This window comes from Podarcis muralis, chromosome 1 (genome assembly GCF_964188315.1).
Source record: "Podarcis muralis chromosome 1, rPodMur119.hap1.1, whole genome shotgun sequence".
Lineage (NCBI taxonomy): Eukaryota > Metazoa > Chordata > Lepidosauria > Squamata > Lacertidae > Podarcis > Podarcis muralis.
The window spans coordinates 78,164,209-78,178,431 of record NC_135655.1 but is presented as its reverse complement, the minus strand read 5'-3'; the positions used below and the strand labels follow the sequence as shown (position 1 = coordinate 78,178,431).

General features: G+C 43.6%; 1 protein-coding gene across 1 annotated transcript in view; it reads left to right on the top strand.

The window, feature by feature from the left end:
• Positions 1-14,223, top strand: part of LOC114600211 (uncharacterized) — a 28,146-nt gene that overhangs the window by 7,567 nt on the left and 6,356 nt on the right. The window contains exons 2-3 of the mRNA XM_028736064.2: positions 9,472-9,528; positions 12,281-12,354. Of these exons, the coding sequence (XP_028591897.2) occupies positions 9,472-9,528; positions 12,281-12,354 (131 nt within the window). The remainder of the gene's footprint in view (positions 1-9,471; positions 9,529-12,280; positions 12,355-14,223) is intronic.

The window sequence follows — 14,223 nt, the reverse complement described above, 5'->3', positions numbered from 1 at the left end:
CACTTGCCCCTTGGCATGGGCGTAGCCAGGATTTTTGTTGGGGAGGGCAGAACTAATGTGATTGGACAAGTTAGGTATTTCTACTGTTTTACTTGATCTAGGGGGGCAGCTGCCCCTCCGCCCCCCCCCCCCCGCTATGCCCATGCCCCTTGGGGATCATTACTGAACCATAGGTGGGTGCATAAGGTGGATCACAACATCTGCAGCACTACCATACAAATACATGCCCCTCCCCCAATAATAATCAAGAAGTGGTTTCCAAAATGCATGTTTGGACTAAAGGTTAAGGTCTGAAAAGGTGTTTGACTGATGATCTTGCCCAATATGATCTACTGTGTTTGGCCAGGGCCTCAGCTAGAGATCCTTCTTTGCCTTGCCATCACAGATAAATTTACCGTATTTTTCGCTCTATAAGACGCACTTTTCCCCTCCTAAAAAGTAAGGGGAAATGTGTGTGCGTCTTATGGAGCGAATGCAGGCGGGAAGCTCTGCTCAGCGCTCCCTTTAAAGCCCCCAAGAGCCACACACACACTCCATTCGCTCTTTAAAGGGAGCACAGCTCTTGGTGGAGCCTTAGCCGCGTGCAGGCTCTCCCTGGGCAGCGGGATGAAGGCTCCCCTTGCCTGGGAGAGGCTGCGTGCGGCTATCCCATAAGCCAGGACAGCCAACGGGATCGCTGCACTGCGATCCCGCTGGCTGTCCTGGCTTCTTGCTTAGCTGCGCGCAGCCTCTTCCGGGCAGGGGGAGCCTTCATCCCACTGCCCGGGAGAGGCTGCACGCGCTATCCCATAAGCCAGATCCCTCTTGCTGTCCTGGCTTCTGAGATTCAGAATATTTTTTTTCTTGTTTTCCTCTTCCAAAAACTAGGTGCGTCTTATGGTCTGGTGCATCTTATAGAGCGAAAAATACGGTAACCGAGATGCCAAGGATTGAGTGTAGGACCTTCTGCATGCAAAGCACGTACTCTTTCACTCAGCTACGCCACTGTCCTGACATTTGTTTGAGCTGTAGCTTGTAGTGGTAGAGAGAGAGAAATTTCTAAAACCAGTACTGGTTGTGGCAATTTACACTTAGACAGGCTGTCTAGAAATGTGGAATAAGCCTTTCTCATGGCTGGAGCATAGAATTGGATTGTCTAGGAGCCGTGTGGAGAGTGTGAGTCTCTGCTCATGCCTTATTTTACTGAGATGGAGGCCTGATTCATCTGGTCATTTATGATGTGGGAAAGAGGTGCGATGCAATCCCCCCCCCCATCACTTTTGCATGATGAACATTTACAGAAACTCCAGGATAAATGCAACCTGCTGCTGAACACCACTTGATTTTATAGATGCTTTATTGTCTGTTTTGTAATTGTAAGCCACCTGGAGGCCTTGTTTACAGACAAGATCAAGGGATATAAATTTCAAGCAAAAATAAAGACTAGATTAGGAACTGTAAATCTAAAGCTGTCAGAGTAACTCAAGTGGAAAAGGATTTGCTCTTACTTCAAAATCTTGACCCAATTACAACTTTTCCACTTAAAAACTTTTTTCTCAATCTCATTGCTTAAACTACAGGCAGAACTGAGGTTCTCTCTATATGAATTTCACCACCATGCAGGATGCTTTGATCTGTGGAGCGGAGACATCAGTTGGATCAGCTGTTCCGTATAAAAATGCTAGTGTAGGGGTGGGTAACCTTTTTGGCTCCACAAGTGAAATTTGATAGGAGTGCAGGGCTACCCAGTTGTCAGTTAAATGGCATCACTGCATTGTCTAGCCCAGGCTTCCTCAACCTCGGCCATCCAGATGTTTTTGGCCTACAACTCCCATGATCCCTAGCTAGCAGGACCAGTGGTCAGGGATGATTTGAACTGTAGTCTCAAAACATCTGGAGGGCCGAGGCTGAGGAAGGTTTGCTCTAGCTGAAAAGGTTTAGTCATACATAAAGACTGGACTTGTAAGTAGCTTTTAAATGGCATATTATCTTGTAACAAATTTCTTTCTAACAGTTTTTAATAACTATTACAGTGGTACCTCGGGTTAAGTACTTAATTCGTTCCGGAGGTCTGTACTTAACCTGAAACTGTTCTTAACCTGAAGCACCACTTTAGCTAATGGGGCCTCCTGCTGCTGCACAATTTCTGTTCTCATCCTGAAGCAAAGTTCTTAACCCGAGGTAATATTTCTGGGTTAGCAGAGTCTGTAACCTGAAGCGTATGTAACCTGAGGTACCACTGTACTGCATTTGACTCCTAGTAAAAATATGCTTTCAGTCTTCAAAGCTGTTTTCTAAAGACACACTGCCATGTGTGGGTGGGGGCAGGGTGGGGCAAATTTTGCAAGGACTAGTGTGTGGGTAGCTTCAGGGTGCTCACTGGGCATCTTCCATTTCTGCCACCTGAGGCAGCTGCTTCACCCTGCCTCATGGGTGGGCCTGCCTTGGCCCTACCTGTCTTGGCAAGCCAGTTTCAAGGAGCCCTGCCAGTGGGCCTTTGAATCGTCTCCATTAGTTCCAGAAGCAGGACTTATTTTGCTGCAGAAACCCTCTCTCACTCGGCACTTTTCCCAGAATCATTGGGTTTGCTTAACCGTGTGCATAAGAGTCTGACATGACCAGACCTTTGTTTGGAGAAGTACAAGGATGGGGTGCAGGTGGGGAGGGTGAGCAGAAGAAGCTCCAAGTTGCAACTTGGCAACCCTAAGGGCACTAGTTTGATCTAACCACAAGGATCTCTTTCAACAGGCTTTCGTTTATTATGAGGCTCTTGGTAATAGGATATAACTTAGATAGTTGGATTTATTATATTTTTAAGGTTGTTTTTTTCACCCGCCTGGAGCTCTTGAGAGTAGGATGAAGGGAACAGAAGTAAGTCACCAAAGCTAATCTACTCTGTAAAGGCTCCTTGGTTTATAAAGGCACCCCAGCTTGATCTGCCTCTAAAACCATTAAGTGTTTGGTTTATCCATCAGCGCCCACATCACACTTTCTTTAAATGTTACCTGCAGCAAATTCTGCTCATGTTCAAGATGAATAGTTGGGCCTGGTCTCTGTGTCAACCTCCGCCTCTCTGGCCTTGACTCCTTCCTTGTAATAGGGCCTTCTGTTGTTGTGTGTTTTCCCCCTTGACATTTTTAATCTGTTTAATTGGGTTCTTAATATAGACCCATGCACTTTAGCTTTGGGAGTCTGCCCAGTTCCTGCTATCGAAGCAGGCACTTCCCAGAACTCTAGATTGATTTGTTCCACTGTCTTCCCCTTTGCCAGTGAAATCCTTAAAAGATGCAAGTAATTACAGGCTGCTGCATTTTGTTGCTTTACTCACCTGTAATATGGCACTCCATGGGTTGTCATTTCATAGCTATTTCTAGAAATTGCTCTCGAACTAAGCCTGACCCTCCTCACCCTGATGTTTTCCTTTGAGTCCTCTTTTTGCTCTGCCATACCGTCAAGACTGAATATATACCTTTCTATAGGGCAGAATATTGTGGTGATGCAATTGTGGGGAATGAGGGGTTTAGGGCTCCTCTTTATCTAGTTTCCACCACCAGGTGAATATCTGCATCCTCCCTTGCTTCCAAATTGACTTCTTAGAGCACACAGCTTGCCATTGGGGCTGTCTCTTGATCCAGAACTTCCCCCAGGGCCCAGCCTTACCATTAGGCAGAGTGAAGCAGCTGCCTCAGGCAGCTGTCATGAAAGCGCAGCAAATGTATTCAATTTCTTGCAATGTCACATTGTGTTCGATATTTTTATTCACCGCGTAGTTTATTTGCAAGTTTTTAATGTATGTTTTATTGTTAGTCTCCATGGGCCTTCCCGTTGGAGGGCAAAACAGAGTAAGCATAAATAAATTACTTTTCTTGCAAATGCTAAAAACAAATACCAAGTTTGGGCTGTCTGGTTTCAAGGGGTGTTCTTGTTGCTGCTGCATGAATCATATTTTTCACTTATAACTTTGGAATTTGTGAGGAGAAACATAAATTCAAAATCTCTGTTCAAATGTTACCTATGAAATCCCACTTCTACCACTAAAGCCGGGGGGGGGGGGAGCATATTACCTTCAGTAAGCACATAAAGTGAGAAGGGCAGAAACACAATTGATGATACCTGACTGGCCATTCTTGGTGGTGGGTCAGTTCTTTAGGGCAGTGGGTCCCGAACTTTCCGCCTCCCCAAGGACCACTTGAAAATTGCAGAGGGGCTTTATGGACCACTTAATAACATTTCTGTCTGTTGTAGCAATCATAATGTGCTTTGCTGTTTGGTTTTCATTTTCCTTTGATTGCTTCGTTTACTTCTTATACATTGCATTTCCATAGAATTCAAATTTTAAAACAATAAAATACAATATGAGAAATAAAAGGAGCTCAGAGAAGCTCCCCTGGCTGGGAAGGCGCTGCCTGCAGCCTCCTTATGCCAGCAGACTGCCTGAGCAGATGCTTAACTATTAGTCACTTTAGCTGCCACTCTGATGGGCATGTCCTGGACCTTGTTTAGTGGTCAACCAACCCGCTGCTTGATAGACTCCAGGTTGCTCCTGGGTCCTAGTGCCCATCCTGACACTGTTTATGGGTGCAAAGTCTACCAAGCGCTCTGTAGCATCTTGAATTGATCCAAATCTGCCGCCCCTCCCATCCTGTCGCTGAGGCACCTGCCTCACCTTGGCCCATTATTAAGCCGGCCCTGATATTATATATTCGTTTTACCATGTATTTTTGTATATATTAGAAATTAAATGTTTAGAAAATGAAAAATCCAGTGCTTTAAGTCAGCACTGTCTGATTTCAGTCAGTGCCCACTGTGCCACATCACTCTGTTTAAAATGGCAGCTTGCAGACTCAGCTGCCTGATGCTGATTGGACTGCTACCACTGGCTACTGGAGCTTCTGCCAGAGCCCAGCCTTACAGGTGAAGGCTTATTAGAGGGCACGTCACCAAGATCCCCTCAAACCCAAAGTCCTGAAGGGAAAGCTCCTGCAGGTATTCCTGGGCAAGGCAAGATGTTTGTTCCTGCCCATTGGCTCCCCATACCTGTAGCTGCTTCATAGATGAGTGCAATCACAGATACAGATTTATGTCTCATTCTTAATAAGAAACCTTGCTTAAGCCAACATCTATTACGGCTTTTTTTAAAACAAACAAACCCAGTGATATGTGTGAATTGGTAACGGTGATGCATGCCCCTTGCTGCCCTGATTTTTAATGTATCTTTTCACATGATGTGTTAGCACCAATTTCTCTGGTAATGAATTCGTGACTGCACATTTCTTATCTGTGGAGAGGATCATGTTAAATATTGAGCTCTATATATGCAGATGTATGACACGGTGTTCTGGATGGAAGAAAGATTAATCTGGTGATGAGTCACTTCCCTCCAGCCATTTTTATATTTACTTTTAAAAACAACAACAAATTTATACTGCCTGTCTTCCCTTTTGGATTTTAGGGTGCTGTAGAATCCAGTAATCATAACAAATGCAGTAATAAAACAATAAATAAAACCCATTACAGTACATTATGCATTCTTGAGTTCACAAAAAGAACCTTTGGCAACTTTTGTGAGGAATTGTTGCTGGTGTTGCTCTGTGCTACCTAGAAAGGACAGCAGGTTGACATGTCCTGACAATTCCTGAGGCTGTTGTGTTCCTTTTTCTTTTCTTTTTGTGGAGAAAATGTCAATCTGCTGAGTCCATCCAGTACATACCCTTAATATCTCTACCTGTGGTAATCCGTGGTATTGTGACAAATTGTGTCCTGCTCATCCACCCTAGGTAAGATGTGTGGTATCCAAGGCCAGCTGGGTTGTTTTGGTACTTGAGGCAGAAAGTCCCACAAGTGACTGTCCCACAAGCACCTCTCCCCCTCCCTGGCAGCACAGTTTTGAGGAACAACAAGAGTAACAGCCAATGCTTTGTTAACAATTTTCTGCCCTTTCCTGACACTCAAAAGTCACCTCCCTGGGGCAGCTGCTTCCCTCTACCTAAGGGCAGGGCCAGCTGCACGAGGAGAGCGTAATAACCATCACCACCTTTTTTTTTTATGTGCTTTTGGACATTTGGGATAAAACCAGTGATATTTCTACCTCTTACTACCTGCAGAAAAGTTTTGAAATTGAACAAGACATGAGCCCTAAAAACATTAAGAGTAGCCCTGCTGAATTAGCCCAGTGGCCCATCTAATTCACAATCCTGTTTTCATAGTGGCCAACCTAATGCTAATGGGATGCACAAAAGCCGGACGCAAGCACAATGGCACTCTCCCTTCTTGTGCCTCCAACGCTTGACTTCCCAGCTTTAAAAAATTGTCTAAACTCATTTTAAAGCTATGCAAGGTGGTGGCTATTGCTACATCTTGTGGGGCTTTTTTAATATATACTGTATGTATATTTCATTAGTGAAACCTCTTTATACCACTTTTTCAAAGACACCAAAGCAGTTTACAAAAAAATCCTCTGCAAGACAAAAGCATTAATAAGAAAGTTAAAACATATAATAAACATGTATGGCCTTTTCAGATGCACTGTATAACATTCCTGGCTCCCTAAGCCATGGTTTTGTAAGCCAGAAACAGCTGTCTGGTCTGTACACTCTTCCTTTGCATCCTGACCTCCTCCACTGACTTGGATGCTGTGATCCTAGCCTCGTTATGTCTTAAATGGGGGGACTGTGTTTTAATATTGACTTACCAACTAGGATCCAAAGCCACAGCTTTATCCTGGAGGATGATTATGAGGAGTGGGGGGGAAGCATGCAGCCCCAGCGCTTTCTCCTGGCTTAATGAAGAAGGGTTTATTGAGCAGGAAACGTTGCACCTCAACTGGCCAAAAACATTTGACAAAACAAGAAGTCTTACAACCTTTCCAAAAGGACAGCAATGCAAGAAGTTGCATAACCTCTGTGGGATGGAGGATGCAAAGGTTTGGGACTGCTACTGGAAAAATTCCATCCTGGAAAAGCTATTACTGTCCAAACCTGATGTGTGAATGAAGCAGATTGTATGCCATCTAAGTAGACCTCTGCTGGCAACTGGTCTTGTGTGTGTATAGATGGTCCTTAAAATATGAGGGCGTGCAAGATCTTAACATGCTTGTGGGTCCTATTAGCATTTTCTCAATTGAATTTCCAGGCTCTGTTGTCCTTGGCTCAGAAACAAACACCGTGCAGCTACCGTAGCTCTTTCATTATGGGAACCTTATTTCTAAAGTTACTCCCTAAATGATGGGGACCCACAGAGTTTGTGCTTCGTCTGGGCCATAACCACATCTCCCTTTCACAAACAGGAGCCCACCCATCTCTTTTTCTGCCTCTCTCAGCCTCTGCCAAAACCACCTACATTCTTTAACCTCCCAACCCTGTGTGTTATCTTTGTCTGCAACTCTTCCCTCCGGCTGACTGGCTGTTCTGTACAGAGTTCTCTGAATGTGTACTTGGAAGGATAACCAGTGCTTGGATAATCCAGTCCTTTGTGTTCTTTCTGGCTGTAAGTGATAGTTTGGTCTGTGGTGTGTGTTTACTTTTTTCCTTACCCCTAAACTTAGAAGAATGAGCTATATGGAATATGAAAGGACTCCTGATTACTAAAGCTGCCCACACAAGGCAAATTATGTTCAAATTATGGTGTCCTTTTTCCCCCTTCTTTAAAAAAAGAGTGTATGGAAACTGTTATTCTGATGGGTCCAGTGCTTATTTCCTTTGTAAGTTACTTACATTTTATACTTTTACTTAGATTTTATAGCTTTGAATCTCTTATATGCTGGGAGATAAGACAATAGCAGAAAGACTAGAGAACCACAATGTGTTAAGGACCCTATTGGGCCAAATTACTGCTTCAGCAGATGCCTTTTGTACCAAATTAATCCAGCACAAAAGGGATTTGAAATTTAGGGGCAAGCAAGGTATCCCAGATGAAAGGTTTTCCATTACCCTGGTGTATAAGATGATCCCACATCATATTCTTTTTAGACAGACCAGAGAGTGGGTGCACATGAGAAAATAAAAATTATCTCCAAATGGTTTTATTTTTGCTCCCTCTGCCTACCCAGCTGTAATGATGGAAAGAAGACCTTAAGTTTTCATGACTCACTCTTCTATTGTGTAGGAGGAAACAAGGCAAACTCCCTCAGGGACGAGCAAAGGGTCATACCAAAATATCTCCTCCTGTTCTCCCCAGAGTGATGGGTACAGATTCCCAGGCATAAAGGCTGTGGGGTGTGTGTGTGTGTCACGAGTGTGGCATGTTCGCTGTCAAAGGCATCTGGTTAGCTTGCAGAGCAGGGAAGAGAAGGGCTGCAGGCTACGTGCAGTCAAGGCGGTTTCCTGCACTGACAACTTTGCCTTGTCCATTCTCGCCCTCATTCGAAATACTCTTCCCACCCTCATTTTGAGAGGGTATGCTGTATCTTCACTGCAGGCTTCGACTTGTACCCCCTTCCCCACCCTGATGTTATTTGTCTCGGCTTGGCGTTTTGCTGCTTCTGAGGCCACGCTTCCATATTTTAATTTTAGGTGTTGGGTGGGTTACAGAGAAGGCTTTTGCTAGCTTTTTGAGAAGAGGCATGGCTCATTCTTGCATATTATTGTCTCTATGAGAGAGACAATATTGTCTCTGAGAGAGAGAATGATGGCTACTTCCCTTCATGTGCTTTAAGAAACTGTGGTTGGCAGATCTAATGTCAGAATTAACCTCTACACACCATTCCTGGAAGAGCTCCAGATTAAAGGATGTGGGAGCGCTGGATTGAACTGTGCAGTGAGCCTCCACATGGCTCCCCTAGTAACATTCACACATTCCTTTCTGCCCACCGCATTCCACCCGACTGTTCCTGAGTTTTGGAGAATGAGCCACCATTGTGCCTCTTGTGCTTAGCAATATTCCAAGCTGCTCAAACGAAAGTTTGGAGCCTAGGAAATCTGGCACTTACAGGTCCTTTGCTGCCTTTTCTATCCACCACCTTGCCGCCTCTATCTGTTTACTTCCAAAGTAAATGCTCATTGAAATGCTCATTGTGACACTATGTGTGTTTTGGAGTTGTATAAGCTCACAGGACTTTGTTCAAAAGTAAATTCCACTTCAGTTTTCATGTGGGAAGCTTCTAAGAAAGTGCATCTCTCTCTCTCTCTCCCTCTGTGTGTGTGTGTGTGTGCATTTGTTTATTCCAGCCCATCACCTGGAAGTGCACCCCTTTCATTATCTTCATTTGTTGTCCCCAAAGCCTCCTGCCAACAGTCATATATATGTCTTGTCCTTAAGACTCACCCACTGATCGGTTCCTTGGTCATGTGTGCTTTGATATTCTCTAGGTGAGGCTTTCCCAACTGGGTGTCCTCTACATGTCATCCCTGACAACAAGGAATCATGGTGGTTGAGGGGGATGGTAGTCCAAAACATTTGGAGGTCATCAGGTTGTGGGAGGTTGCTGTAGACTATTGTTATTTCTGTTTTGGTTTATTCCATTAATCATGTTTACTTTTCCTTTTTCCAATGAAGCTTTGACAGTGAGATTCATCACTAAGCGATTTATTGGTGATTATGACCCAACTCTAGGTAAGTCTCGCTTCTGGCTTATGTCTCTTGTACTGATTCAGAGTGGTGGTAGATGGTTTATTATTATTATTATTATTTTATTTTGGAGAGTTGGCTCCAGCACCAAGAGCAACTGCCATTTAGCTCTCAAATACAAACTGTTTGAAGGAAGTGGTGAGGGTGATAGTTTAATGATAGCGCACATGCTTTGCATCCAACAGGTTCCAGGTCCAATCTCCAGGTATGGTTGGGAAAGACTTTTGTCTGAGAACCTGAAAATTTGGTGCCAGTCGGTGCTAGATAACACTGCGCTAGATGGTCTGGCTCATTATAAGGCAGCAGCCTATATTCTTATGATGGAATCGGGGAGGCTAACTAGTGCTACTACTTTCATACAGCAACAATGGACTCTCTACTTGGTGAAAATAATGTCAACGATTGGACAAGATGCTATGGTGGTGAGCTGAAGGTTTAGTGCAAAGAGAACCTAGCACTTTGTTCATTTCTCCATTGCCATCTTGCTCCATTTACCAAGCAATTACATTCTAGAAAATGCCTTAATATTGGACCAATCAAGCTGAATCTCCGCTGGGCTGAGTGTCTGTTCTTTGAATATAATAATAGAGTAAAGCACCATCTGAAAATCCTTTCATAGTTCCCCAGAAAGCCTACTTTGCCTCCAATTCACTAGTCGTTTTGAAAATTTAGGTCATTATGTCCATGTTGTCATTTAGCCTAGAGAGGCTGATAGTCTCCCATCTGCAAGGGATCCCACCCCCACCACACCTCAATTGTCAATTTGGGAGCAACTCATGGAAAATTTGATTAATACCTGTTCAGTCCTACATTTCCTCATTTTTGTTTTCTTTGATGGCGGAGGTATTCTGCACAAAAGCAAGAGCTGTCCCTCCCCCAACCACCAGACTCTTTAGATCAGGTACCTAGATAACATGCATGTGTCCTGAAATTACTGCATTTTCAACAAGGCAAAGAAGCCAGCCTTGGACAGAACTGGAAGCTGATAACTCTGAAAAGAGATGGAGTGATTTGTGAAGTGTTGGGCTTGAAGAATTAACAGAAACTAGTTTGGGATCCTGGAGCCCTCAGTAAGGCTTCCTGCTGTGTTGTTGTAATAGCAACATAAACACCTCCATTTGGAGTTACATATTTAGAGATTATGCTGTTAGTCCATCTGGCCTTTTGAGGATGGTGTGGGAATAACATCGTGTGGGTTGCAGCTTCCTGAATGGTTACTAAAAAGGTCTGTTGATGTTTTCTTCTTTTTCTTCAGAGTTTTCCGCCCCTCACAGCTGAAAAGCAACTTGCCATTTCTGTCTTGTCTTTTCAGCATTTTTTATTTTGGGGCTGGTTTGAAACCCTATGCACACTTTTTTTTAAAAAAAGGAAATAAGCCCTTATTGAACACGGTGAGGATTACTTGCAAGCAAGCATACATAGGATTGCACGGCATGTCACAGAATTCACTGTGCACAAAATAGAGTAATTTGGCTGCTCTGTAGAAGTCAGAGAGGGCTGTGGGTGGGGAGGGTAAGCAGAGGGAGAGAGAGAATCACCTTTATTCTTTTCCTTTTGACAGAGAGGCATAATTGCCTGCCTTTGGGTGTATTATTCTCCTCACAATGTGACTAGACAATATATGGCACGTCCCCACCCTTTAATTCACAGTGCATATGGACAGACTCCTTTATCAACACATAGATCTTGAGCAGGAGAAGAATGGCCCTCGAGGCCAAGATGACTTAATAAGGCTTGTGGGAGCCTGGACATTTCATAGTTAGAGGGCATGTGAGGTTTCAAGGTGAGAACAAGGTGTTTGGGAAGAAATATGTAGCTGTGCACAGCTGCCATTCAGGGCATCTTTTGTTCAATAGGTGGCCTTTTCTGCCTTCCTTGGGCTGAGTTTTGCCAGAACAACTGGTGCGCTTTCATTTTAAGTCACTGGCAAAGTTCCCTTTACCTTCATGGTCCTTCCTCCACCCCACCAAGACTAGTCCCAGAATTTCTCCATTTTGAAGCTTTAGCTCATGCTGCAAACAGGAGGCTGGGCAGTGTATTGAGCTCGTAATGAACTTGTCAGTGATGATGGGCTATATTTCGATCCACAGTCACAGTGTGGCCAGTGTGGCCTGCATACTACAAACCTCTCTGTCCATTTACACACACACACACACACACACACACACACACCAATCTACTTTTCATCTCTCCTTCTGGATCCTCACACTTTTAGTTCCTCTCTCCTTCTACATCCCACCTTTCTCTGAGAGCCCTTGTTGTGTCTGAGGTGAGGCAGGGGGCATTTGGGAAGAGGCTCTTCTGTTTTGGCACCCCACTTGTGGAGCTGTCTCCTTTGGAAGGCTCACCTGATGCCCACCAAAATCCTTTAAAAATAAATAAATTATTGGGTTTGAAGAGTTTTGCCGTCTGACTTTACCTGTTCAATAACAGGCTATGGTGTTTTCTTGAGTTTTATATTTTGATTGTAAACTGCACTGGAAGTTCTCGAATAGAAAGGTGGTATATAAAAATTAATGATGAGGTTAATAAAAAAATACAGGTGCATAAGATTTCTCAGCAGCGCAAGACGTGTAGGGGGATTTTCATGCTGGGCTGTGTACTTGCTTGTGAGCAGAACCAGGAGGGCAGACAAAGGAAGAGAGCACTCTCCACTCAGCTTACTGCTAGCTTTTATTTTTAATTCTGCTCTGTGCATATGCCAACAGATTTCTCATACATGTTTTATGTTCCACAGAGATGATTTATCGGCACACAGCTGTCATCGATGGAGAGATGGTGCAGTTTGAAATTCTTGATACAGCAGGACAGGTAAGGTTCTGGTCACTATATCTCAAAACAAGGGGACTGGGAAGGGGCCAGAAAAAAGCCTCCAAAATTTCCCAGAGGGCTTGGGCTATAAAATTTGGGGCCATAAAATTTGAGGCTGTTTATCTTGGAGAGAGGAAAGGCAAGTAAAGGGGGGACACGACAGAGACGCATATAATTATGGCTGTTGTGGACCAAGTCAGTAGAGGCATTTTGTCTCTCTTTCTGATAATATCAGAACCTGGGGCCATCCAGTAAAGTGGAATGGCGAGAGATTCAGGACAAACAAAAGGAAGCACTTCTTTCCCCAGTGCAGAGATAACTTAAGGAATTCACAGGCACAATATGTTTTGACAGCCACCAACCTAGACGGCTTTAAAGGGGATTAGATAAATTCACAAAGAATGAGACTTAACAATGGCTATTATTCATAATGGCTATATTCTGCCAACCTAGCAGTTTGAAAGCATGTCAAAGTGCAAGTAGATAAATAGGTACCACTCTGGCAGGAAGGTAAACGGCGTTTCCGTGCGCTGCTCTGGTTCGCCAGAAGTGGCTCAGTCATGCTGGCCACATGACCCAGAAGCTGTATACCGGCTCCCTCGGCCAATAAAGCGAGATGAGCGCTGCAACCCCAGAGTTGGTCACAACTGGACTTAATGGTCAGGGGTCCTTTTATATTCTGCTTCTAGAGGCACCATGCCTCTGAATACCAGTTACTGGGAAACCGTAGCAGGAAAGGGCTCTTACCTTCAAGTCTTACTTTGCTGTTGTCTTTTTAATCAGTATTTTTAGGTTTCTTTTCTGTCCAAAGGCCTTCAGCGTGGCCTAGACAAGATAGACAAATCCAAAATCAATAGAATCAAACTATATAAAAAGACAGACACAAAGCAACAGCAAACATTTCCAGCCATTAAAAACCTCAGAGGCATCTGGTTGGTTGCTGTGCTGAACAGGATGCTGTGCTGAGATGAACCATTGGTCTCATGCAGAAACCATTGGTCTCATGCTGGATGTCCCCTTACCCACTTTCATTCTGTAAATGAAGTGGGCAGTTGAATTGCATTAAAGGGTAAGTAATTCTGTTCAGCAGTCTTGAGAGACCACCACCACCACCACCACCACCACCACAACAACAACAACAATTTATTATTTGTACTCTGCCCATCTGGCTGGATTTCCCCAGCCCTAAGAAAGAGAGTGCCCTCAGAACTATGTTTCTGAGATGTAAACAGTGTGGTAGCTAAAAGGGTGAGCAATGAGCCTGGAAATCCCCAGATCAAAGTTGCGTTAGTTGTGAACTTACTGTCCGACCAGTGTCTCTTAGCCTTGACCCCTCTACAGGAATGATACTGACTGATCTCACATAGTTGCTGTAACTTTTATTCCAATAAAAAGAAACCAATGTACTGGTTACATGGTTAGAGTGTTGGACTATGACCAGGAAGATCTAGATTCAAATCTCTACTTTGGCAAAGTCTCAACATGTTACTGGAAAAAGGACATTATCTGTCTGTCTGTCTATATCTGTCTGTCTGTCTGTCTGTCTGTCTGTCTGTCTGTCTGTCATCTATCTGTCATCTATCTATCTATCATCTATTTATTTATTTATTTATTTATACGTACATACATACATACATACATACATACATACCCTGCCCATCTGGGCAGCTTCCAACACAAATAAAAATGTAATAAAACATCAAACATTAATAGAAACAATCTGATCCAATATAAAAAAATCATAATAACTTTAAAATAAACAACTTATATCAAATAAAGCAATATTCAATAATCCATTAGACTCTAATAGGAAACAGTAAAATTAAACATCAGCAAATAATAATTAAACAGTTTACACTTACCAATTAC